We start from the raw sequence: 27,387 nt of genomic DNA on the forward strand, positions 1-27,387 counted from the left end.
GCAACTTTTCTTGAAGTTTAAAATTACTTAAAAATAAAAAGTTGGAAACAGCATTTTCTCTCGAAAAAAAAGGCCTGAAATGGGTCAGAGGAGAAGTAAACAGCAGGAGGAGAACAGGGGCAACAAGTAGTGAAGCATTCTCACAGACCACTTCAGCCTGGGTTTCAGTCTCAAGTGCTTTCCTACGAGGTCTTTTCAATAACTCACCATTTTCCCCCATTTCTTCCTCGTACATAGATAGTCCTTTCCTGTTGTATTATCTTTATTTCACGCTGTTTTCAAATATGCATAGTCTACCTTCTTAAACTGCCAGCAGCGCCATAAAGTCCCCACAGAAATTAAGCATGTTTAAGCTTCAGACTTTCAGATGAGTCCATCTGAACTTACCAACCCAATGCATTTTTTTAATATGCTCCACACACTGAAATCACTTCTGGTGAACATGGGGGCGGGCAGCGAGGTCCTGCAAAGGAATAACATAACCAGAGGTATGATTAATCCAACATGAGGGTCACTTACCACTGACGGTTTAGCTCAATGACCATTTTTTCCTAAATTTTATATATAAACATTAGCATTTCTTTATTCTGCTGTGTTTGGGGAAAAAAGCAGCCTAGACTGCTGTTCCAGGGCTCAAAGGAAGGTCTGCATCGGTTTTCTGTACAGCTTCCCTTGATGACAATGACAAGCAAGACAGCCATTTCCTTAAGAATCTGTGGCTTCCTTCCACAGCGCTGCTGTGGACAGGGAGCCAGGGCAGGGGGGAAGGGAGGAGCCTGCTCTACTGCACACTGCCTAGGAACAAAGACTTCCCATCGGCCCCTCTTACACACGTGCCTTCAATAAACACTGTGCGGTGGCACAGCTGAGGGACAGCGGGGCTATGAGGAACGGGCATGGCTCAGCGGGGCAGGAAAGGGTTCCCTGAGGAACTAGAGAGGTGGAGGAGGAAGGAGAGGATCGCAGATGGAGGGCGGGCACGGACCTGCACCAGGCTGTGGGAAGGGGTGTGATGAAGCCAGAGGAGAGAGCAGGGCTGGCCCGAGAGGGTGATATGGTGAGGGTGCTGGCCTCCATCCTGACAGGACGGGCCTTGTGATTTACCTGCGAGAGGAAAAGGGATGCCACTATCATTACTCCAGGAGGAGAAGGGGCATCACTGGTCATTACTCCAGGAGGAAAGGGGCATCACTGATCATTACTCCGGGAGGAAAGGGGCATCGCTGATCATTACTCCGGAAGGAGAGGGGCATCACTGATCATTAATCCGGGAGGAAAGGGGCAACACTGATCATTACTCCGGGAGGAGAGGGGCATCACTGATCATTAATCCGGGAGGAAAGGGGCATCGCTGATCATTACTCCGGGAGGAAAGGGGCAACACTGATCATTACTCCGGGAGGAGAGGGGCATCACTGATCATTACTCCGGGAGGAAAGGGGCATCACTGGTCATTACTCCGGGAGGAAAGGGGCATCACTGATCATTACTCCGGGAGGAAAGGGGCATCGCTGATCATTAATCCGGGAGGAAAGGGGCATCGCTGATCATTACTCCGGGAGGAGAGGGGCATCACTGATCATTAATCCGGGAGGAAAGGGGCAACACTGATCATTACTCCGGGAGGAAAGGGGCATCACTGATCATTACTCCGGGAGGAGAGGGGCATCACTGATCATTAATCCGGGAGGAGAGGGGCAACACTGATCATTACTCCGGGAGGAGAGGGGCATCGCTGATCATTAATCCGGGAGGAAAGGGGCAACACTGATCATTACTCCGGGAGGAAAGGGGCATCACTGATCATTAATCCGGGAGGAAAGGGGCAACACTGATCATTACTCCGGGAGGAAAGGGGCATCGCTGATCATTAATCCGGGAGGAAAGGGGCATCGCTGATCATTACTCCGGGAGGAAAGGGGCAACACTGATCATTACTCCGGGAGGAGAGGGGCATCACTGGTCATTACTCCGGGAGGAAAGGGGCAACACTGATCATTAATCTGGGAGGAAAGGGGCATCACTGATCATTACTCCGGGAGGAGAGGGGCATCACTGATCATTAATCCGGGAGGAAAGGGGCATCACTGATCATTACTCCGGGAGGAAAGGGGCATCACTGATCATTACTCCGGGAGGAAAGGGGCATCACTGATCATTACTCCGGGAGGAAAGGGGCATCACTGATCGTTACTCCGGGAGGAAAGGGGCAACACTGATCGTTACTCCGGGAGGAAAGGGGCATCACTGATCATTACTCCGGGAGGAAAGGGGCATCGCTGATCATTACTCCGGGAGGAAAGGGGCAACACTGATCATTACTCCGGGAGGAAAGGGGCAACACTGATCATTACTCCAGGAGGAAAGGGGCATCGCTGATCATTACTCCGGGAGGAGAGGGGCATCACTGATCATTACTCCAGGAGGAAAGGGGCATCGCTGATCATTACTCCAGGAGGAAAGGGGCATCGCTGATCATTAATCCGGGAGGAAAGGGGCATCGCTGATCATTACTCCGGGAGGAAAGGGGCAACACTGATCATTACTCCGGGAGGAGAGGGGCATCACTGGTCATTACTCCGGGAGGAAAGGGGCATCGCTGATCATTAATCCGGGAGGAAAGGGGCATCGCTGATCATTAATCCGGGAGGAAAGGGGCAACACTGATCATTACTCCGGGAGGAAAGGGGCATCGCTGATCATTACTCCGGGAGGAACGGGGCATCGCTGATCATTACTCCGGGAGGAAAGGGGCATCGCTGATCCTTACTCTAGGAGGAAAGGGGCAACACTGATCCTTACTCCGGGAGGAAAGGGGCAACACTGATCATTAATCTGGGAGGAAAGGGGCATTACTGATCATTACTCCGGGAGGAAAGGGGCATCGCTGATCCTTACTCTAGGAGGAAAGGGGCAACACTGATCCTTACTCCGGGAGGAAAGGGGCAACACTGATCATTAATCTGGGAGGAAAGGGGCATCACTGATCATTACTCCGGGAGGAGAGGGGCATCACTGATCATTACTCCGGGAGGAGAGGGGCATCACTGATCATTACTCCGGGAGGAGAGGGGCATCACTGATCATTACTCCGGGAGGAGAGGGGCATCACTGATCATTACTCCGGGAGGAGAGGGGCATCACTGATCATTACTCTGGGAGGAAAGGGGCATCGCTGATCGTTACTCCGGGAGGAAAGGGGCATCGCTGATCATTACTCCGGGAGGAAAGGGGCATCGCTGATCATTACTCCGGGAGGAAAGGGGCATCGCTGATCATTACTCCGGGAGGAAAGGGGTATCACTGATCATTACTCCGGGAGGAAAGGGGTATCACTGATCATTACTCCAGGAGGAAAGAGACGCTACTGATCATTGCTCAAGACCTCGTGAGTACACTAGGCCACATGGTCACCCTGCCTGAGAGCTTCTAACAAAGGGTAGAGGAACCTGATCTGATTTGTCTCTTGATAAAATGGCTCTGTGTTTCTCATGAAGAAAAGAGGGGTGCGGGAGACCAGTGAGGGGTGATGGTGGTGGAACCAGGACAAGGCACTGAAGGAGTGCAAGACATATTTAAATGGGAGAAACATCAGCACTTGGAGCAGGGGGGGCACAGTGGTGAGGGAGGGCAGTACAAGGGTTGACCCCACGTCCATGCGCTGTGCATGGGCAAGAGGAGGATGGTGGAGGCCCAGCCCCAGAGGGAACCTAAGCTTCCCTTCGCTGTGAGAATGGGAGCTATGGCAGGTGCACAAACATTTGTTGAACAAATATATGAGCAAATAAAGGCACAAGTGAGGTACCTCTGAGTCAGCAAGTGCAGACAGCAAGAAGGCAAATGGGTCTACAGGTCTGAACTCAGGGGTGGGGGGGGCTGGAGGGGCTACCTGGAGCTAAAACACAAATCAGATGATGCAGACAGATGCCCCCACCTTCCCACCACTACTGTCTCAAGGCGCTCACAGCCCATCCCCTGTGACCCACCACCCTGATGGCTTCTCCAGCCTGTGTGCTCTCTTCTATTGAGAAAGCCTCTTTATGGAAGCCACCATCCCCAGCATTTACTTGCAGGAAGAGGAAAAAGCAAGAGGAGGAAAAGGGAGTGTGGTCTTGACTGCATGAAGCTAGATAAACCCTTCCTGTCCTGACGAAGGGAGGTGAGCCAACTTGGCAGAGCCCAGGGGAGAAAACAGATGGACAGGGTCTACTAGAGAGACAGGTGGGGCCGTGGCTCGGGCAGCAGGTGTCTGGGTCAGGCATGGGCATAGCCCTGGAAGGTCATCTCCCTAATCTGCACAGTGGTCCCAGGGCCTCACGGAGAATGCCATCACCTTACAGGTGAGGGGAGAACCATTAAAGGGTCTCACACATTGAAACGCGTCGTCCTCTGATCCCTAGACCCGAGGTACAAAGGCCTCGGGACACTATGTGTTGTCTGGAGAAGTAAGCACAGGTGACGCTGGCTGGGGGCTCAGATGACATTCTGTGGGTGCTGATGAGGTCCCGAAAGCAGACTCAGGGTGAACAGATGCCTGTTGGCATATGTGAGATGACACACCTGTGTGTTTGAACTCCATTCTCCTGTGGGGGTCTTGCCCCAGTTTTCCCGATCCCCTGACTTTTGCTGGTGTCTGAGCCAAGTCCTCCAGTGACCTTCTGATTTGCCTCTGAAAATTCCCCAGAATGATCAGAATCAAAGCCTGCACAAGACAAACAAAATGTGAATTTTCTCTGGAACCGGAAGATGTCAAAGTCTGCCTCTGAAAGTCTACTGTTTGGCTATGCAAGCAGAAAGCCTAAAGCTCAAGATGGCTTTTAATGGACATGTTTCAGAAGAATGAGCTCTGCTTCCCAAGAAACACAGGTGACAGCAGTGAGGCAGGCAGGCAGATGTCAGGAGCACCTGAGTAAGGACACCTGTACCCAAGTGAATTTCAAAGGCCCCGAGTTCATTCCATGTGACCATGCAGACTCTGCTCGGTCCGAGGCTCAGCTACAGGGAATCTTCACTCCCGCTACGGTCGACAGTTCATTTTCCTCTGACCCACCTGTGACGGCATCAAAGAACTCCTCCTCACTGTTCATCCTTCAGCAGCCACTCCTTCTGCCGCCCTGTGTGCTCCCCTATGGAATCATGGCGTCTGAGCTACATCTGGAGCACAGGGAGTCTTATCCTTGGCACCTGTTCTTGGTAAAAATCCAAAAGGCACTGGAGATCTGGGGGGGGAAATCATTTGACACACTTAGGGCTCAGAAATTTTATGGTTTAGAAACATTCAGTGTTCTTGACATCAATCTCAATTACATCTAAGCAAAGAAATAAAATTAATAACAAATAATTATTTCAAAAATACAAGGGAGAGAAAGCATACATAACATAAAGACCAATCAATGACTAATAGATGAACGAATGCTCATTATTTGAAGAGGATAAAGCAGACAATCAGGGACAAGTCAGATGGATGATTTCAGAGTGTGGTAGGGCAGAGTTCCCTTATCAGGTGCTCAGACACATCTCAAGTTTTCACTGAAAGTCTCCGCAAACCATTATCCAAGGTGAGAAAGAATGATTATAAATAAAGGGAGAACTGCGTTACAGTATTGATGTTTCACGTCTACCAAACACCGATTTCCAGCTCTAGAGGATTGAGACCATGGTATAAGCAAGCTGCTAGCAGATCCACTGAACTACGCTCATACCTTATCACGGGACTTTAGCAGAACTCATGCACGTCAATCCCCCACCACTTGTCAGTCAGTCTGTCCTACTGTGGTGCTTTGCCTGTTGCTGTGACGCTGGAAGCTATGCCACCGGTATTTCAAATACGAGCAGGGTCACTCATGGTCAAGAGGTTTCAGCAGAGCTTCCAGAATAAGACAGACCAGGAAGAAGGACCTGGCAGTCTATTTCTGAACAAACTGGCCAGCAAAAACCTTCTGAATAACAGTGGAGCATTGTTTGATACCGTGCTGGAAGATGAGTCCCTCAGGCTGGAAGGCACTCAAATACAACTGGGAAATAGCTGTCTCCTCAAAGTTTAGTCGACCTTAATGACATGGATAGAGTAAAGCTTTCATTTGCTGATGTGGCATGACTCAAAATGAGAAGAAACAGCTGAAAAGATCCATTAATAATTGGAACATCGAATGCACCACGTATGAATCTAAGAAAATTGGAAGTTGTCAAAAATGAAATGGAACACATGAAGATCAATATCTTAGGCATTAGTGAGCTGAAATGGACTGATACTGGCCATTCTGAATCAGACACACCATACGGTCTACTACGCCGGGGATGACAAATTAAAGAGGTACGGTATCACGTTCATTGTCAAAAAGAACATTTCAAGATCTATCCTGAAGTATAAAGCTGTCAGTAATAGGATACTATCTATATGCCTACAAGGAAGACCAGTTAATAAGACTATTATTCAAACTTATGCACCAACCACTAATGCCAAAGATGAAGAAACTGAGGATCTTTACCAACTTCTGCAGTCTGAAATTGATCAAATACGCAATCAAGATGCATTGATGATTACTGGCGACTGGAACGTGAAAGTTGGAAACAAAGAAGAAGGATCAGTAGTTGGAAAATATGGCCTTGGTAATAGAAATGACATTAGAGATTGCATGACAGATTTGCAAGTCTAACAACTCACCCACGGCAAATACCTTTTTTCAACAACATAAATGGCAACCATACATGTGGACCTCACTGGATGAATACGCAGCAATCAAATCAACTACAGATGTGGAAAAAGACGACGGAGCAGCTCATTATCATCAGTCAGAACAAGGCCAGGGCTGGCTGAGGAAGAGACCATCAATTGCTCATGTGCGAGTTCAAGCTGAAGCCGAAGAAAATTAGAACAAGTCCATGAGACCCACAGTACAACCCTGAATACGTCCCACCTGAATTTAGAGACCATCTCAAGAACAGATTTGACGTATTGAACACTAATGACCAAAGACCAGATGAGTTGTGGAATGACATCAAGGACATCTACATGAAGAAAGCAACAAGTCACTAAAAAGACAGCAAAGAAAGACCAAAATAAATGCCAGAAGAGACTGTGAAACTTGGTGCTGAACATACAGTAGCTAAAGGGAACAGAAGATTTCAAAGGGCAGCTTGAGAAGACGAAGTATTATAACGAAATGTGCAAAGACATTTGGTTAGAAAACCAAAAAGGAAGAACACACTTGGCATTTTCAAGCTGAAAGAACTGAAGAAAAAATTAAAGCCTCGAGCTGCAATACTGAATGATTCTATGGGCAAAATATTGAACGATGCAGGAAGCATCAAAAGATGGAAGAAACGCACAAAGTCACTGTACCAAGAAGAACTGGTCAATGTTCAACCATTACATGAGACAGCATATGATCAAGAGCCAATGGTACTAAAGGAAGAAGTCCAAGCTGCAATGAAGGCACTGGCGAAAAACAAGGCTCCAGGAATTGATGGAATACCAACTGAGATGTTTCAATAAGCGGATGCAATGCTGGAAGCACTCACTTATCTATGCCAATAAATTTGGAAGACAGCTATCTGGCCAACCAACCGGAAGAGATCCGTATACATGCCCATTCCAAAGAAAGGTGATCCAACAGAACGTAGAAATTATTGAACAATATAATTAATATCACAGCCAAGTAAAATTTTGCTGAAGATAATTAAAAAATGGTTGTACACTGACAGGGAACTGCCAGAAGTTCAAGTCAGCTTCAGAAGAGAATGTGGAAGAAGGGATATCATTGCTAATGTCAGACGGATCTTGCCTGAAAGCAGAGTATACCAGAAAGATGTTTACGTGTGTTTTATTGACTGTGCAAAGGCATTCAACTGTGTGGATCACAACAAATGATGGATAACATTGCAAAGTAAAGGAATTCCAGAACACTTCATTGTGCTCATGTGGAACCTGTACATAGATCAAGAGAACAGTCATTTGAACAGAGTAAGGGGACACTGTGCGGCTTAAAATCAAGAAATGTGTGTGTCAGAACTGCATCCTTTCACCGTATTTATTCAATGTGTATGCTGAGCAAGTAATCCAAGTAGTGAGACTATATGAAAAACACGGCACCGGACCGGAAGAAGACTCATTAACAACCTGTGTTATGCAGATGACACAACCTTGCCTGCTGAAAGTGAAGACAACTTGAAGCACTTACTGATGAAAATCAAGGATTATAGCCTTCAATAGGGACTACACCTTGACATAAAGAAAAGAAAAATCCTCACAACTGGACCAATAAGCAACATCATGATAAATGGAGAAAAGATTGAAATTGTCAAGGATTTCATTTTACTTGGATCCACAATCAACACCCATGGAGGCACCAGTCAAGAAATCAGATGACGACGTATTGCATTGGGCAAATCTGCTGCAAAAGACCTCTTTAAAGTGTTCAAAACCAAGGTTGTCACTTTGAGGACTAAGTGCACCTGACCCAAGCCATGGTATTTTCAATCATGTAATATGCATGTGAAAGCTGGACACTGAATAAGAAAAACCAAAGAAGAATTGATGCTTTCGAATTATGGTGTTGGCAAAGAATATTGAATATACCATGGACTGCCAGAAGAACAAACAAATCTGCCTTGGATGAAGTACAGCCAGAATGCTCCTTAGTAGGGAGGGTGGAGAGACTTCATCTCACATACTTTGGACATGTTATCAGGAGGGACCGGTCCCTGGAGAAGGACATCATCTTGGTAAAGCAGAGGGACAGCGAAAGAGAGGAAGACCCTCAACAAGATGGACTGATTGTGGCTACAACAATGGGCTCAAGAATAACAACAATTGTGAAGATGGCACAGGACAGGGCAGTGTTTCATTCTGTTGTAGAGTCGCTATGAGATGGAACCAACTCAACAGCACCTAACAACAACAACATGAACAGCAGTGTTTTACAAATGGCATGAGACTGGATCAAAAAGTCAGCCTTGTCCCAAAGGTTTTGCTTTTTCTGAACATAAGTCAAGTTCACAGTATAAGAGACAAGTCCCAGAGCGCTCCACAGCAGCTCTGAAGTGGAGGAGTGACGGGTGGTCCGGAATGAGGAACGTACCTTCTGTCTTGAGGATGGCCACAGCCAATGCTTGGTGACACTCCCTAAGTGTCTCTGCCCTGATGCTCTGCCCACCAAAACAAAGCTAAAATGGCAGCCATATATACACAAGCTTGTAAGTTATAGGACAAGTTAGCATGAAGTCCTTTTCTTCCTTCTTTCCCTGAGAGACTCGTCAGCATCTCCCTTATCTCCCCAACCCCCCGGTTGTCCCCTGGGAACTGGGCAACCGCACAGTTCTGAACACACCAGCACAAAAAGCATGGCTCTGCACTTGATGACTTTGTTTTTCAGATGCTCTTATTACTAACTTCTAACTCCTCTCTAACGTCACACGCCATCCACAACATCTGTCGACTCGCTTTGCCCCTTTAAAAGGTACGGAAGGGACCAGAGCTCCTTGGAGAAGTGGCTGAAGGAGGGACTGGGACCATCTCACCCCCTCCCAGGCAGCAAGGAAGGCATTCAAGACCACAGGGTCACGCCAAGTAAAAACCGCAGCAGACCACAACACCGCGAGTTTATTAAAGTCCATGGTTCACAAACATACTAAGAAGGAAACTAACTGGCCACCACTGGGTGATACCAGGAAACTAAGACCTGGTTTTGAAGGCTGTTGATAAAAGGAACTCACCGGGCTTCATTCTGCCTTTCCTAGCCACGCTGCACTGACCACTGCACCCCAAACCCTAGATGAAGGGAGTTTCTCTTCATCCTAGTGTTCCAACTTATCCGTGAAGAAAGAACGAGCTCGGGGCCCCACCACTGTGCAACATGGAGGCGATCACGGACCATCTGCGGCTGCAGCCACCACACACTTGGAGGAAGAACTCACCGCCACTTTGGGGACAGTCTTGCCAAGGAAATCAACCACAATTTGGCCCAGCCTCTAGGTTTAACTACAGGAAGCATAGAGGAACATGCTAGGCCACACCATGGGGATGCCATTGGCAGGATCTGGACTCTGGGAAACTCTCCAGGACAAAATCTAGCTTCTTCAACAAATAAATTATGAAGGAAAAAAGAGAGATCGACCTAGAGAGGTGGAGGGACAGTTCACTACCTTGACGAGGAGTTGGTTTCTTGGGTGTGCACACGTGTTATAGTAAACCATGTTGTAAACTCTACGTCATGTCAAACTACGTCCTAGGGCTACAACTAGCAAAATCCAAACAGGACACAACCCACATTCTTTAGCAAATGAATGAAAAGAAAGGCAAGAAAGAGAGGTAGAAGGGTACTTCACTATCTTGAGGTGATAGTTTCAGGAGTACATCAGGACTTATCAAATTGGACACTTTAAATATGTACAGTTTTTTGGGTATCAGTAATACCGCAAAAAAGCTACTGAAAAAAAAAAAAAAGACACATCAACTAATAACTGCAGCAGGGTTAAATTAGGCCCGGCCAGACAGACACAAACCTACACAGGCATTTACACGACTGGAAATCTGAACAGACTGATGACAGTAAGAAACATTATTACTTTTTAAGGTGTCATAATAGTATTTTTTAAGATCCACACACTGAAATATTTATGGGTGGAAATGCTATCACGTCTGGGACTTTCCCGAAGTAAATGGGCAGGATTAGGTGGGGATAATCACGGATCGAGACGAGCCATGAGCGGGTGGATTGTTGAAGCTGGTAACAGGCTCATAGAAATCATTATACTATCCTGCTTTTCTGCATGTTTAAAATCTCCCATGATAAAAAGTGTGGTAAAATGAGATACCACTACACAGCTATTAGTGTGGCTAAAATCCAAAACACTGATAACACCGAACGCTGGCAAGGATGTGGAGCAACAGGAATGCTCGGTCATTGCTGGTGGGGATGCAAAATGGTGCAGCCACTTTGGAAGACAGTCTGACAGTTTCTTATAAAACTAAACATAGGTTAACCATATGATCCAGCAAGTGCCTCCTAGGTATTTACCCAAATGAGCTGGAAACACATGTCCACATAAAAACCTGCACACGAATATTTATAGCTTTACTCATAATTGTCCAAAACTGGAAGGAAATGAGATGTCATTTAAAAGGTGAATGGACACACTAACTAGATAGTACTTAAGAACTACTTCAAGTGCAGGGAAAGACAGCACACAATACAGGGGAGGTCAGCACAATTGGACTAAACCAAAAGCAAAGAACTTTCCTTAATAAACCGAATGCTTTGAAGGCCAGCATAGCAGGGGCAGGGGTCTGGGGACCATGGTTTCAGGGGACATCTAAGTCAATCGGTATAATAAAATCTATTAAGAAAACATTCTGCATTCCACTTTGAAGAGTGGCATCTGGGGTCTTAAACGCTAGCAAGCAGCCATCTAAGATGCATCAATTGGTCTCAACCCACCTGGATCAAAGGAGAATGAAGAATACCAAGGACACAAGGTGGTTACAAGCCCAAGAGACAGAAAGGGCCACATGAACCAGAGACTACATCATCCTGAGACCAGAAGGACTAGACAGTGCCTGGCTACAACCGATGACTGCCCTGACAGGGGACACAACAGAGAACCCCTGAGGGAGCACGAGAGCAGTGGGATGCAGACCCCAAATTCTCATAAAAAGACCAGACTTAATGGTCTGACTGAGACTAGAAGGACCCCGGTGGTCATGGCCCCCAGACCTTCTGTTGGCCCAGGACAGGAACCATTCCCGAAGCCAACTCTTCAAACATGGATTGGACTGGACAATGGGTTGGAGAGGGATGCTGGTGAGGAGTGAGCTTCTTTGATCAGGTGGACACTTGAGACTATGTTGGCATCTCCTGCCTGGAGGGGAGACGAAAGGGTAGAGGGGGTTAGAAGCTGGCGAAATGGACACGAAAAGAGAGAGTGGAGGGAGAGAGCAGGGCTTTCTCATTAGGGGGAGAGTAATTGGAAGTGTGTAGAAAGGTGTATAGGGGGTTTTGTGTGAGAGACTGACTTGACTTGTAAACTTTCACTTAAAACACAATAAAAACTATTAAAAAAAAAAGGTGAATGGATAAACAAATTGTGGTACATCCACACAATGGTGTATTATTCAATGATGAGAAGACTAAGACAGACTAGAAAGAAAACCCTGGTGATCTGCTTCCAAAAATTAGCCAATGAAAACCTCATGGATTGCAACAGAATACTGTCCAATATAGTGCTGGAAAATAAGCCCCCTAAACTGGAAGGCACTCAACACACAGTGGCCACAACAACAAACTTGAGCATATTGACGATCGTGAGGATGGCCCAGGACGGGGTAAAGTTTCACTGCGTTTTACAAAGTGCAGCCAACTTGATGACAACTAACAACAACAAAGAGAAACAAGCTATCAAGCTAGGAAAAGATATCCAGGAGCCTTAAATGCATACTGCTAAGTGAATGAAGCCAGTGGAAAAAGACACACAATATATGATCCCAACTGTAGGACATTCTGGAAAAGGTCTATAGAAACAGTGAAAAGATGAGTGGTTGGTTGCCAGGGGGTCGGGGGAGGGATGAGTAGGAAGAGTATGGGGCATTTTCAGGACAGAGACACTATCCTGTAGGACACTGTAACGGTGGACCCAGGACATCATGCATCTGTCAAAACCCACAGAGGGGTGCCACACAAGGCGTGGACCCCAATGTGAACTATGGCCTTAGCCATAATGCATCAGTACTGGTCCCTTAGCTGTTAACAAATGTACTACAAGAATGCAAGATGTTCATAACAGGAGAAACTCTAGGGGGAGGGGGTAGGAGGGAACGCTGTGGAAAGGCTCAATCGAATCCACTAGCAAATACAATCAAGTATCTACTTTTTTCCTGACACCAACTCTGAGGAGATAGCCCATCCTCCGTTCAGGTCTCCACTGTTCTGACTCCAGCTGCCCACGTAGCACTTCTTCCCCTGCCCCTGGCCACTCTGAGCTAGGGCACATCTTACAAGGTGAAGGAACACCATCCTTCAGACAACCAAGGAGGCCCAAGACTCCAGAAGCCAGTTGCAAGTTTGGGAGTCCACGTGACACCCTCACTCCACCTGTGGGCTACAAATTCAGAGGTTTCCTTTACCCGCTCAGATACCAGCGGTAAGCTCAGGGGCTCCTAGCCACCCCTACTTCTGACCTGCTGGCTCCCACTACCCCCTCAGGTTTGATAATTCGCTGGAACACTCACAGAACTCAGGAAAGCACTATACTTATGATCAGAGTTTTATTATAAGAAGGATACAAATGAAGAGACGCACAGGGCGAGGTCTGGGAGGGTCCCCAACATGATGCTTCCATTTCCTAAGGGCCATTCCACCCTCCCAAGTGCATGGATGTCTTTCACCAACCAGGAACCCCATGGAGCTCCCGTGTCCAGAGCCCTTACTGGGGCCTCATAACATAATGCCAACTCCAGCCCCACTCCCCTGAGGTGGGTGGACATCACGAGGTGATCACAAGGCACTATGCGGTGGTGGTCCTCTGGCCTGGCCAGCCCCTACCCCAGAGTCACCTCATCACCTCACCAGCATAACCTGTTAGGTGTGGTCTGGGTCCTTACTGAAGACACATACGTTTCAAGGTTTATTTTAGAGATTATCTCTCAGGAACTGAGGACAAAGACCAAATTCTTTTGAGTAAAGTTAATGTAAACTCCACAGCTGTACTTTTTTCACAATTTTTTCTGTTATTCAAAAATTGCTCTAAAAAATAAAGTATTTAAAAAAAAACATGTTAAGAACCATTTTATTTTTTCAGATGCCTACTCACGCATACAGGAGCCCTAGTAGAGCAATGGTTCAGCGCTTAGCTGCTAACCAAAAGGTCAGCAGTTCAAACCTACCAGCCACTTCTCAGTCTGCTTCCGTAAAGATTACAGCCTTGGAAACCCTATGGGGCAGTTCTACTCTGTCCTACAGGGACACTATGAGTCATAATCAACTCAACGGCAGTGGGTCTGACTTTTTGGTTACTCACCCATAACAAAAGTCTCAACATTAAAGGTAAAAAATGATGGGCATTCTTTAAAATGAGGGTACAGAATGCAAGGTTAGACTAAGACTGGAAACAGAGGCCCTCGATCACGGCATGACAGCCAAGACACTCATGTCACCACTCCCTGCCCGCCAAGGTCCAACCCCACTGGGATGACCGTAGGGATACTCAGGTCACCTGCCCTGCCCGCCCACCAACGTCCAACCCCACTGGGACCCAGAAAGACCCACCTCTGAGGCTCTTCCCAACACTCTACTTGGTCTATGCTGAGCCTTCAAATGCAGCAGAACCAGACTCACTTGCATTTCTGCTCGATAGTGAGTCCCAGTACAGCCTCCAGATGGTTCTGGAAACATCTGCCTAACAGCTGACACACACTTTCCTTCTTCCTTTTAGAGTCCCAAGCAAGGACCCTCAAAATCACCCGACTACTACAGATTATGCGCCTGACCCAAGCCATGGTATTTTCAATCACCTCATGTGCAGGCCAAAGCTGATGAAGAACTGATGCCTTTGAACTGCAATGTTGGTGAAGAATATTGAATATACCATGGACTGTCAAAAGAACAAACAAATCTGTCTTGGAAGAAGTACAACCAACATGCTGCTCCTTAGAAGGGAGGATGGCAAGACTTCGTCTCACATAATTTGGACATGTTATCAGGAGGGATCAGTCCCTGGAAAAGGACATCATGCTCGGTAAAGTGGAGGGTCAGCAAAAAAGAGGAAGGCCCTTAATGAGATGGGTTAACATGGCAGCTGCAACAACAGGCTTAAGCATAACGATGATCGTGAGGATGGCTCAGGACTGGGCAGTGTTTGTTCTGTTGTATACAGAGTCACTATGAGTGGGAACCAACTCGACAGTACCTAACAACAACTACAGATTATCAACGGGAAGGACAACGCAGACCAGCTGTGATCTCATTCATCCATTCAGTGCCCAGTGGGCGCCCAGTCTCAAACAGGAGGGGAGCTGGGGGCGAGTGGACCATCACAGTCCTGCCTTGTGGGGTCCTGGGGGTGAGAGGCGTGGACCTAGCAACCACCAGGCAAAACTTCAGCAGGCGCTCCAAAGAGGGTCTTTCTCATCGGGGGCTTGGGAGGGTGCCCCTCAGGAAGCAACGGGAGCTGAGTGTGGAGTGAGGCACAGGGAGAGGGGGCCTCCAAAGCAGGAAGAAGTGGGGGAGTCGGGGTGAGGGGCCAGGGCTGGGCCACAGACGGGCCGAGAGGAAGGGAAGGCCAGGGTGAGGGCAGGGGGGATGGCAACTGCAGTCACAAGATGCCTGGGAGTGGCATGGAGCCCAATAAGCCACGGGGGTGTGGGAAAGGAAGGCAGTGGGCCAGAAAGCCCCAGCAGCTGCGGGCCTGAGGCTGGAGCAGCCCTCCCCCGACCTGCTGGGACCCTACCCTCACCAGATGTGTGAGGAGAAGACAAGTCTCCCCAGGCCAGCACCCTTACAGCTTCTTCTATCAGAATCCTGTGAAGTCCCAACAAGGACACCGCAGGTGGCAAGAACCCAGGCTCCCAGCATCGGGGACTCTGGCCTAGCAAGCATCAACCTTCACTCAGCCACCAGCAGGCCTCGGGCACAGCAGATGCCAGGCTTCTCTTCTACAGCAACATCGCCGTGGGGCCAAGCCTGGGCCAGCCTGCCCTGGTGGTCATCTTTGCTGAGTGCTTTCCCCACCTTTGGCTGATACGATAAAAGTGCAGGAAGGCACGCTGTGAGAGTGGGACCCACATGCTGCTGGACCCCAAGGCCCTGGCCCTCCCGATGGCCAGCTGGCCACCAGGCTCAGTCCCCAGTGTCCTTCCTTTATAAAAAATCCAAAATTAACTAAAGCAAAAACTCAACAATGCATACACTCTAGAACCTTCTGTGATGTTGAAAACATTCTAATCTGCACTGTCCGACACGATAGCCACTGGACAGACCTGACTACTAAGCACTTGAAATGGGGCTAGTGCAGCTGAGGAACAGAATGTGGGATGTCATTCAATGTCAGTACATGTAACTGGTCATGCTGAAGTGGCCACAAGTGGCCAGTACCTTCCATACTGGCCAGTGCAGCTCTAGTGTCCACGGACTGAGGCCTCAGGGTGGGGCACTGCACCTGATGCTGACATCGGACTTACAGCCCTCTGTGTGGCACCACCCAAACCTGTGCTGGATGGACAAAAAGACAGCCCGCTTGGTCCTGCACTCTGCAGCAGCCTTTCAGAGACCAATCTGTTTGGTGGCTGTGATCAAGAGTGTACCAGGCCAAGCCCTGCTTCTGTTCTTATTTCCATAAGCCCCTTGAGCTGATTTCTCAATGCGTACCCACTGAAACGAGGCCTTCTGCTAAGTATGAAGGAAAGGCTAAGCTACCATTCCTGTAATTGTACGGGGTCAAGGAAAAAGAGGAAGAGGAAGACCCTCAACGAGATGGACTGACACAGTGGCTGCAACAATGGGCTCAAGCATAACAACGATTAAGAACATGGCGCAGGACTGGGCAGTGTTTTGTTTTGTGGTACATAGGGTCACTATGAGTCAGAATCAACTCGACAGCACCTAACAACAACAACAAATTGTAAAAGCTTAGTAGTTGTTTTCACAAAGTTCGTGTAAATTTAGACTCAAAAAATACCTACTCTACCCACAACAAAAAAAGTGTCCCATGGCAAGCAAGCTGTCTTGCCTTGGCCCACCACCTGCAGTCACACCACATGGGGGTCCATGCCCGGCACACCTGCCTCTGCCCACTCCACCCGCCCGTGCCTCGGTGATGACGGAAGGACTCAAGATGACCTTTGTGGAGCGCTGGCCTTGTCCTTTAGCAGAATGAAGTGAAGTCCAGCCGTGCATGGAGTTACATCAGACAGCTCTTCTGAGGCAAAACCAACACGCTTTCTATTTTCAGCTCGTCTGGCTTTAACAATGGCTCAGGCTTCTTTAGGTTTATATGATTGTTCTTAGGCTCGTCACAAATTCGGCTACCGTGTACTAAACAGAATGTCAAACTTCTAAGAGAAGCCCAGACCTCAGCCCTTCGTTCTGACAGCTGGTGAGCACACGCTTTAAGACGCGAGCAGTCAGCACACCTGAGTTTTCTTGGGAATTCATGTGAGAAACAGGAAGTTCCCAGCCCCGAGACTGGCGGCAGACGAACTGAGCATGCCACACGAGCGACAACGTTAGCCACCACCACTTACCCTTCTCCACACCCTGGACAGGCAAAGGGCAACCCTGGGGAGCTGCCCGTGAGCTGCCCTCCTCCTGCCGTGGCTCAGGGCCAGGTCCCCTGAGGACCCAGGGGTGGAAGCCACAGTCCTCGGTGAATTCCCATAGGTCCCTTTCCTCGACGTTCCCAAACGGCTCATTAGTGACTAGTAAAACCCAAACAGAAGTCTCACACTTCAAGGAACATTACTCTGTAATGCCAGACACAGTACTTGCATAGCAGGACTTTAAGCCGGTTCATTCTGGTTGGAACCCCTGCTGGGAATTTACATTTTCATCCCAGATATACTGAATCAGAATCTACAATTTAACAAGATCCCTAGGTGATTCTTGTGTGTGATAAATTTTAAGAACTGCTGCTATACTACGGTTCTCTGAACTGGCCCCCAACCAGCAGCACTAGCGTCGCCAGGGAACTTGTTAGAAATGCAAACACATGACACCCTGGTGCAAACACACAAGAACATACACTCTTTGGTACAAAAGCATTTGTTTTAATGAGCCCATCATTCTGAAGACGCTATTCAAATGCAGCACTGGTACCCGGAAGGGGGCAAAAACATTCTGGGCAGGGTGTACCTGCAGCTCTCCAGCACCGCGCCCACAGAAACCACACACAGCAGCCCAAGGATGGTGCCAGGGGCCTGAGAAGGCCCCAGAGAGAGAGAGCCGTCAGTGAGCTGCTGCTGCTCATAGAGCTGACCAGAGGGCGTGTCGGGCCCAGTCCCTGGCTGCTGGCTGGACAGGCACAGACGCCCGCCCCTGGCCTAGGGGTGTCGCGGTGAAGGGTGCAGTACAGAGCAGGGATGGAGGAAAGGGCCTGGGGGAGCAAGGCTGCTGTCCCGCAGTGTCCCAGGAGTCCAGAGAGCGCACGTGCATAGGTGGACAGGGTGCCCAGGTATCCCTGGATGACCGCTCAGGTGAGGCAGGCGTCCTCAGCCTCCCTCTGTCACCACCTCCTCGAGGCCTCCTCTCCAGCCCTCCCCCCTGGTCTCCTGCCCACAGTCAGCAGCCCTGACTGGTTCCACCTGTAGTCCAGTTCTCGCTCGGGATGCTGGGACGACATGGTCACCCTGATACCACACCAGCCTTGGCCAGAGCCCATGGTGTTTCCCTACAGTTCCAGGGTGGGCGTCGGGACCAAGGCCGGGGAAAGCATGAACCTCTGATGGAACACAAAGAAAACACCGCAAGTGCTGTTAGTGCTCACTCTCCTTCCCCACAAAGATGATTCGGGCTAGTCAACACGTTCTCAAAGGGCCCCTGATCCCAAACAGAGTCATGCCCTGCAGCGGTCCCCAGTACTAGCTGGAGACTGGTCACACAGTCACCAGGTCACCCGGGTCCCTCTCCTGGACCCGGCTCTGCAGACCTGGGGCTGGGCTTGGAGCCTGCACTCACACAGTCCCCAGGTGTTTCTGAGGAGAAGCCTGGCTCAAAAACCCCACAGCGTGAGCCAGGGGCTTTCTGCTGACAAGCATGGTCTCCCAACCCCAAACACTGCCACCCCAGAGACAGGACCTCCCAGGAGACTCTGGGGGCTGAGAGCACAGTCTCAGTGCCAGGAGCCCCCTGACCTTCCTTCCTGCCCCCACCCCCCGCAGTCATCGCTCCCCTCACCTGCCCGCCTCCTCTCATGTGCACACCACTTCCCACGGTCAGTGATTCCCTGGAATAAAGGCAGTTATGGAAACCTAAAGCACCGGCTTGGCTGTGCATCACATTGGCAGTGAGATATGCACCTTCATGTCCACACCAGGCTGGAGGCTGGTGGCGAAGTACAGGGGTGTGCCTGGCCCACCTTCTCCTCCACAGCCCCAGCTGCGGCCTGTCCCCACTGTAACACTAACAGCACCCTTCTCCAAACTGCCCCAAGTCCACAGTTCCCTGGGTCTCAGGCAGTAGCAAAAGTTGCCTATAGCCAGGCATGCGGTGGCAGGAGGTACCAAGTCACAGCTGGCTCCTTTCTCATGGGGCCAGCCTCTGAGCAGCCTTGTTTGCCCAGTAAACACACCACTGCTCCCCCAGATGGCAGCTGGCGGCCCTTCTAGAACATAGACTCAGCACAGCTTCCCTACAGCCACTGTCCTCAATGCTCCCCGCCCCCCCCGCCCCGCCGCAAGAACCACTGTGCCAGTCTGGGCACCCTATAAGGCCTGTGGTCCCAGGCCCTCCAGGAAAGGCACAGGCGCAAGGCCTGGGCTACAGGGTTAGACAGGTGTGCCCACCTGAGAACCCACTCCCACGGCCATACCTCCCCTTCAGGGATCAATCACACACCTCCTCCACCAGCACTGGGTGGCTTCCTGGATGGGCAGATGCGGGAAGAAGCAGAGTGAGGACCAGGACGTCCGCACCTGACAGACACACAGCCTCCCTCCCACGGCCCCCTTGTCTCCAGTTCCAAGGGCCACAGAGCCAGCGCTGGCACAGCCAGGATCTGATCCCAGAGTCGGTGTCTCAGGATAAACCAAGCAAGGTTTCCAGTGGAGAAAGCAAGCAAGCAAACATGCAGAAAGAGACCACAGGCATGGGCCACAGGTCTCCCAGCATCTCTGTCCCTCAAATCTGGTCTGCTAAAGGCTTGCTTCTATCGCTTAGCTCCAAGATGGTAGGGTTGGTGTGACCACAGCTCTGGTTGAAAAGACGCTGGAGCGTCAGGATTCCGCTAAGTGACCCCAGGTTATTTTCCCACTTTGGAAGGAAAAGGAAACAAGCACCATGAAGTCCCTGCAAACATGTAATTACATGCATGCCAACAAGAGCTGCAGGCAAGGGCTGGTACTCCACACCCCATTTCCAAATCAGGACCTGAGTCTGCCCCTCAGTCTGACAGGCTGTGACACCAACACCTGAAATGTTTCTGCAGAGACACTTTGAAAAGTGGGAACTACAGCAGAGACACAGATAGCGTACATGGACACTGAACGCACCTAAGGCGTCAGACTAGAAGCCAGGATATCAACGCTCAGGATCTAGGTTTTCTTATAACCAGTCATGTTCAAATACTGACTTCCTTTCAGTCTTTAAGGTTACACAAATTGACCTTAAAGTATGGTATGTTGCAGAATTGAACCTCCTGTTCGACAATTTGTGAAGATGAACTCAAACATCACAACTCCAGAAGGAACTGCACTGACCGTTAAAGGATAAGTAATGCCCCACCCGCAAGCGCACCACCCACAGAAGGCTCTGGCTCAGCACTGTGGCCACGGCCTCGCAAGTGGGTCCCGGTCCGTCCCTTCGTCAACACCACCGTCTCCATCCCTGCAGCTTCAGGGTAAGTCCTGAAGAAGGGGAGGGTTGGTCCCCAGCTGTCCTCCTTCAGCATTGTGTCGGCTACTCCAGGCCTTTTGCTTTTCCATTTAACTCTGGAATCAGCTTACCGACATCCGCAAAATACCTTGCTGCAATTTTGATTAGGACGTGCTGAATCTATAGATCGAGTTGGGAAGAATTAACATCTTAATTATATCAGATCTTCCTATCCATGAACATGGAATATCTCTTTAGATCTTCTTTGATTTCCTTCATCAGAGTTTTATAGTTTTCTCATATAGATCTTGTACATATTTTATTGGATTTACACCTAGGTATTTCTTTTTTTTTGGTGTTAATGTAAATGGTGTTATGTTCACTGCTGGTATATGGGCAAGGAACTGACTTTTGTATATAAGCCTTGTATCCTGCAACCTTGGTGTGACCATATAGTAGTTCCAGGATTTTAATGATTTTGGAAGATTTTCTACATAAACAACCATATCATCTGCAAACAAAGGCAGTTTTATTTCTTTAGGGGATCTTTTATAAGTACGACCCTTACTTCGGCAGTCATTTAAAAGTACTACTGCAGCTCATTTGGAAGAGAACGCAAATCTGCCTAACAACGCTCTCCTTGGCTTCCTGTTCTTAAGTCGCAAGCACGTGGGCCCGTGCGCGCGCGCGCATGCGTCCTCATGTGGTGGTGGGCATCGATTTCAGCACTCTCAGGCAGGGACACAAAGGGTGCACTGAACACCTATTAGACACCAGACAATTTATATTGTCACATCTATTCCTCAAAAACAACAACAACAACAAAAAACCTCAGTGCTGTCAATTCCGACTCATACAGGACAGAGTAGAATTGCCCCACCGGGTTTTCAAGGCTGTAAATCTTTGCTGAAGCAGACTGCCACATCTTTCTCCCATGGAGTGGCCGGTGAGTTCGAACCACCAACCTTTCAGTTAGCAGCAGAGCACTCTAACCTCACAAAGACCCCATTTCACAAAGACACTGAAGGCAGGAGCAGTTATGTGACTTCTCTGACATCAAACAGCCAGAGAGGAAGAGCCAGACGGAGGGCCAGCCTGGGCCTTCCCACTGCTGCGCACCGCCTGCAGACGGATTCTTAAACCCACGAACGTAAAGCGTTACCTCGAGGGCCAACGTCACTGTTTTCATTAAAAGCCTTCAGCCTTGAATGCCTTATCACTGCCACAGTCAGACTCCTCTGAAAAGACAAGGTCTTAGTTTTTCACAGAAATGCTGAGGAAACCATTTTCAAGAGACTAAACCCCCTGTTTATAGAGAATATAAGAGTACATGAAACTTTTCAGATTTTTTCTCACCAAAACAAATGTCATTTTTGTAATTAGCTGAATGTAATAATGTGTTAAAGTCAAAGAAGTTTCAAATCGGTATTCGAGCCGCACTGGCGAGCATTTCCTGGAGGACGAGGGTTAGAGACCCTAGGATGAAAGTCAAGTGGCACTTTTTAAACATTAAAATAACATTCTCATCAAATATTCAACAAAATAGAGTCTGATCCCTTCAAACATCCTTGAGGGAGAAAAGAAAAACGTCCTAAATGTGCACTGTAAAGCTAACTGCATTAAATACACTCAGTATTGAATTAAAAACTAAAGCCGTGTGCTTTAACACCGACACATCGGCCAACACCTCCGCGCTCCCGATGCCATCTCACACAATCAGCACCAGCGTCTTCACTGCTAACAGAGGGACTTGGAGGCAGGTGGGGTGTTCTGGCAAATTCCTGGGTGGCCAGACAGAAAATGACTATATTTTGGAAGAAACAACATGGCTTTATAAACACTGAGGCTCACCAAAAATAAAAACCTATTACAGATGCTGTAAGAAACAAGGTTCTGATGCCTCGCAGCACAGCACCATGGCTGAAATGTGCAGGGGAGACTGTGAAACAGAACCATGCCAGAGAGGGGGACTCAGAGCCAGACCGTCGCTGGGTGCCGTCAAGTCAATTTTGACTTACAGTGATCCTGTGTGACGGGGTAGAACTGCGCCACTGAGTTCCCTAGGCTGTAATCTTTACAGGAGCAGATTGTCAGATCTTTCTCTCCCGGAGCCACTGATGGGTTTGAACCACAGACCTTTCGGTTCACAGCCAAACACTTAGCTGTTGCGCCACCAGGGCGCCTGACTTCAAATCCCTGCTCCATAATTCACTGTCGTTCGGGGCAAGTTACTTACCCTCTCTGTTCCTCAGCCTCCTCGTGAATAAACTAAGGGTAATGTTAACCTGTCTTGTAGGTTGTCGTGAGGCTTACGTGAATAAAGGGTTGCCTGTTACAGCCGCCCTGTAACAACAATGGTTAAATATTGTCATCAGCTCAGGTGAGCGCTGTTACTAACAGACAGGCATGTGAGGCAAACAAGGAAGGTAAATTCTACTAAGAAGAGTGTCGCCCACCTATACACAGCAACATCTGAAGTGACAATACTGTGTCAGATGCCGTGCTGGACCAGGAGGACGTGCGCCTGCTGAGGATGGGGCAGGAACGCCTACCATGTGTTGCGGATATTGTCAACCATCGTTTCACCTGCTCCTCCTAGCAACCCTGTAAGGTAAGCATTACCCTTCACAGATGACAAAACTGAGGCTGGAAAACACGGCCCACATTGCGAAACCAGGAAGGGCCTTCCGCTTTGCTGCCACAGCAAGGGCAGTACAAAAGACAGGAGGTGGACATCTGGCTCCCGACATGCGGGGATGTCCTCTCAACATCTGCAGCAGGTGGAAAAGTCACCCAGCACAGTGCCAGGCACCCAGTGGACATTCAGGAAATGCTGCTGAATGAGTTGAAGTCACTACCTCTCCAGCTGTAATTAATCCAGACGTGGCTGCTACCCCAACCAGTGCTCACTGAGACCGACCCTTCCTGGGAGGTGGCCCTCACCCTCACGGATTTGTCACATCGTTACATCACCTAACTTCTCATCCCACGTAAACCCCAGAAGAATGATTTTGTGATTAGTGCCACAATCATGATCTAAATTTGACCTTATCCCCTCCAATGGCATATCCTCCTGGTTACCAAAATTTAACTGTAGAGAAAGAATCTTTTAATATTAGATTACCAAAGGCACGTGTTGGGTAAAAAGTTAACAACAGTACATACAGTCTGTGAAGATTTATAAATTAAGAACAGAAACAGCAGCATAGAGAAGGGGTGTACCATGCATAAAGCCTTCCAGGATGGACCCCACACAGGTGGTCAATGGAGGAGACCCAGGAGGCAGGGTCAGCAGTGTCCACTATGTCCCTTTATTGCTGGCTGGACCTGTTTTTGGACCAGGTACATCGACTACATCGACTACCTTAAATACACACCAGAAATCAGACGTGCCCATCAGACCTGTCGTTACTGACATCCGGACCCGAAGGAGAAAGGAAAGGGCCAGAGACGAAAGGGGAACTGGAGCAAGGGCTGCCCCTCTCTGCCTCCGAGTTTATTCGGATCCGACTTTCTGGTGAACTGGGGCGACAGCTGGGATGGGAGCCGTCCCGGGAGCCCAAACTCGGCGGCCCCGGGCTCAGGGCCCGGTTCCAGCCGGGGGCCCGGGGTCGGTCCGCGCGGCCGGGGGCTGGGGTCCCTCGGGGTCCCGCGTCCGGGGCCGCAGTTGCTCGGCGACGACGGGGAGGCTCTGGCGGCCGCCCGCGGGTCCCGCCCGCCGCCCGGAACTTTCTCCCCAAGTTTCCCGCCGCCCGTGCGGCCTAGACCCGCGGGCCGCCGCGTCCGAGCCGAGCCGGGTCTGCCCGCCGCCTCCTCGCCGCCCGCCCCCCGTGGCCCGCCGGTGGCCGGGCCTCCCTCGGCGACGCCGACGGCGGGCGGTGGGTCTCACCTGGGCCTCACCTGGACGCTGTCTCCTCCGCGCCCCCAACTCGCTGCCGCCCCGCCCCCGCCGCGGCCGCTGACACCGAGGCGGAAATGCGGCCGGCCGCCTCGGACTGACAGCCGCACCCGCCACTCGCTGCGCCCGGTGCCCCGGCGTCAGCCGCCGCTGGCCCAATCAACCCGCAGCCGGAGGGCCGCCCCGGAGGCGGGACTATGCTAATGCTGTGAGAGCAGCAGCTCCCTCCGCCCACTCGGGAGTCCCGCTCACGCGAAGGAGTGACGACGCGGACAGCCAATCACAGCGGGTGGGAGGCGGGGATATGCAGATTTGGATCCGGAAGGCGGGGGGGAGGGCGTGGCCGGGCTAGAGATAAGTTTACAGTGAGTCAGGTGGCCCGGGCCGCGACGCTGCCCAAACCCTGGGGATGGGGACATGGGTGGTAGGTAGGAGTCATCCTGGCACAGTCACTCTCCCTCAGCTCAAGAACCTTGCAGGGCCCCCATAGCCCACCGAACATCAAAGAGCCCTTCTCCTTTGCATACCATAGGAGCCCTGGTGGCGCAGTAGTTAAGCGCTCGGCTGCTACCTGAAAGGTTGGCAGTTGGAACCAGCCAGACTCTCTGCAGGAGAAAGACCCCGCGATCTACTTCCGTAAAGATTACAGCCTTGGAAACCCTATGGGACAGTTCTATTCTGTTCTATGGGGCAGTTGTGCTCTGTCATATAGGGTCGCTATGAGTCAGAATTGACTCCATGGCAAGGGGTTTGAGTTTTTGTGGGGGGTTACATGCCATACATTGCTCACCAAGATCGGAGGCCAACTCACCTCTCCTGCTGCGTCCCTGGTCCCGCTGGCTCCTGCTGACCACAGAGGTGTGCTCTTAGGCTCAGAAGCGCTGGTGTCAGACCCTGAGCGTGTATCCTTTCCTTCTGTGTGGCCCTGGGTAACTTAACTAACCTCTCTGTGCCCATGAGCACACCAGGCTTCCCCACCCTCATTCCACTGAATCGTGGGTCCATTGTGGGGTGGGCGGAGGAGCAGGAACCAGGCTGTCTGCTCAGAGTCACAGTAAATGGCTCAGAGGTGGGTTTGAGGCCCTATCCTGGCCAGTGACAGTCAGCCCTGGGACTTTTCCTACAGGACCGGATCACTCCGCCCAGGGGAGGCTGGGGTCAAAGACCGTCCTCCGCCCAGGGATGGAAAGAACTAAGACTGGGTTACTGGTGGGCAGCTTGCCACCACGAGAGGAGGGGCACCTAGGAACGAAGCCAACCAGAGGAAAGAAAAAGCAAATACTGTAGAAAAAAATGTTGTGGAATCTCCTCTGTGAATGCGGCTGGCTAGCCAGAGGGCAGCCAGCAGACTGAGGCCTGGCCCTGGCCCTGGCCCTGACGCTGGTCTCATGGAACCAGCCGCACTTTAGCAGGATCTATCTCCAGGCTCTGGTCACATGAGCCGATAAATTCTCTGCTTAAGCTAGTTTGAGGTGGAACCAAAAGGGCCCTGGGCGCCCAGCTGCCTAAAGAGTAAAAACACAAAATTACTGCTAAATCGCCCATGATAACCTAGCACATTCTGAGATTCCGCTCAGCATCACCTCCTCCACAGAGCCACCCCACGGTGGGCGTGCGCTTCTCCTCAGAGCTTGTTCCCCACCTCCAGCACCGAGGGGACTCTCCGCAGGTCACCCTAGTGGGGTCGGGTGCCTGGAGGGCAGGGCAGGCCTTGGTCACCTCTGGCACCCACAGAAGATGCTCTGTGCCCCCAATAAATATTGGGATATGAGTGAGTGAGTGAGTGGGGCTCTGTGACAGGGGTGGGGCCCAGGCCACATCTGGGGCCCCTTCCCCCATCCAGAGGCTGGTCCCCTGCCCACGGGGTCCACAGTCAGCCACAGCCAGGGACGTGCAGGGACTGAGAAGAAGTTTTCTGGGCCTCTCCTGAAGAGAGGGGAGGGAAGGAGGCAGGCACCAGGCCTCAGAAACAAAGGTGTTGCCATGGTTACCTCTGAAAAACCCAACTCCTGTGGTGGGAGGAAGGGTGCGGTCTGCGGGGAGACCCCCAGCCAGGACGAGGACGAGGACACAGCTGGTTGCCCCAGAGATGACCGGCTCCAGAGCTTCCCTTGTTGGCCAGGACAGGGCCCAGAACAGGGTCCCAGAAGGACCCCTCCCCACCCTTCACCCTGACAAGCCTCTGTGACTGACCGAGTGCAAGGGACCCTGCCCCTGGGAGGAGGTGGTCCACCTACCCACCCAGAGAACATGGTCAGAGGGGAGGCTGGGGTTGAATGACCCTCACATCCATGCACGGGACTCCTGGGACAAGGGTAGCCATCCCCCTCCCTCTGCCTGCTAGTGAGCCTTGAGGGTAGGGTCTGCTCTCAAGAGGGGCTCTGGGCTGCAACTTGGCTTCTCTCCTTTTAACAGATGAGGTAACTGGGTCAGATGAGAAGGAGGGTCATTTGCTCCTGTCTCTGTTCTGGTCCCAGTTGCCAAAACCAGGCAGACCAGCCCTGTGCTAATGGATCAGGAGTAGGGGTGGGGGTCTTGGGTCTGACTTGTCATCTTTCATGATCTTTGTCAGGTCAAGGGGTCAGTTCCAGAGGCATGATTCTCCAGGAAGCAGATGGGAGGGGAGGCAGAAAGAAGACAGGTTGGCTTCAGAGCAGTGATGAGAATAAGAATCACGACAACTGACCTGACCGAGTCCCTACGTTTCAGGCTTCATCCCCTTCTTCTTGGCAACAGCTGATCAAGTGGCTACTATGTGTCTTTATCCCCACTTTACAGATGAGCAGACTGAGCCTTGCTGCCCTGTGAAGAGGAAGTCGCCCAGTGCATGTCAGGCCCAGCACAGTCCACTGGCAGGCAACATCACTGGAGCTTGTCAGAAAGGAAAGCTCAGCCCCCTGGAACTGCTCTCCAGCCCACCCAGCCCTGGAGCAAACCCACACTCATGCTTGCCTGTGTAAACCCCCCTCCAGC

The 27,387-nt window shown here is 50.4% G+C and overlaps 1 protein-coding gene across 2 annotated transcripts in view; it reads right to left on the reverse strand.

Annotated features, from left to right (window-relative positions):
* Positions 1-24,497, reverse strand: part of OSBPL2 (oxysterol binding protein like 2) — a 57,164-nt gene extending 32,667 nt beyond the window's left edge. Inside the window, exons 1-4 of one of the 2 annotated variants that reach the window (XM_049869119.1) lie at positions 24,417-24,497; positions 5,051-5,219; positions 4,561-4,702; positions 388-463 (exon numbers count right to left, since the gene is read on the reverse strand). In XM_049869119.1, the coding sequence (XP_049725076.1) occupies positions 388-463; positions 4,561-4,702; positions 5,051-5,087 (255 nt within the window). In that variant the 5' untranslated portion in view covers positions 5,088-5,219; positions 24,417-24,497. Of the gene's footprint in view, positions 1-387; positions 464-4,560; positions 4,703-5,050; positions 5,220-24,405 lie in introns of both variants that reach the window. The other variant, XM_049869118.1, reaches the window with a different exon arrangement.
* Positions 24,498-27,387: the final 2,890 nt, after the last annotated feature.

Source organism: Elephas maximus, chromosome 25, assembly GCF_024166365.1.
Source record: "Elephas maximus indicus isolate mEleMax1 chromosome 25, mEleMax1 primary haplotype, whole genome shotgun sequence".
NCBI lineage: Eukaryota > Metazoa > Chordata > Mammalia > Proboscidea > Elephantidae > Elephas > Elephas maximus.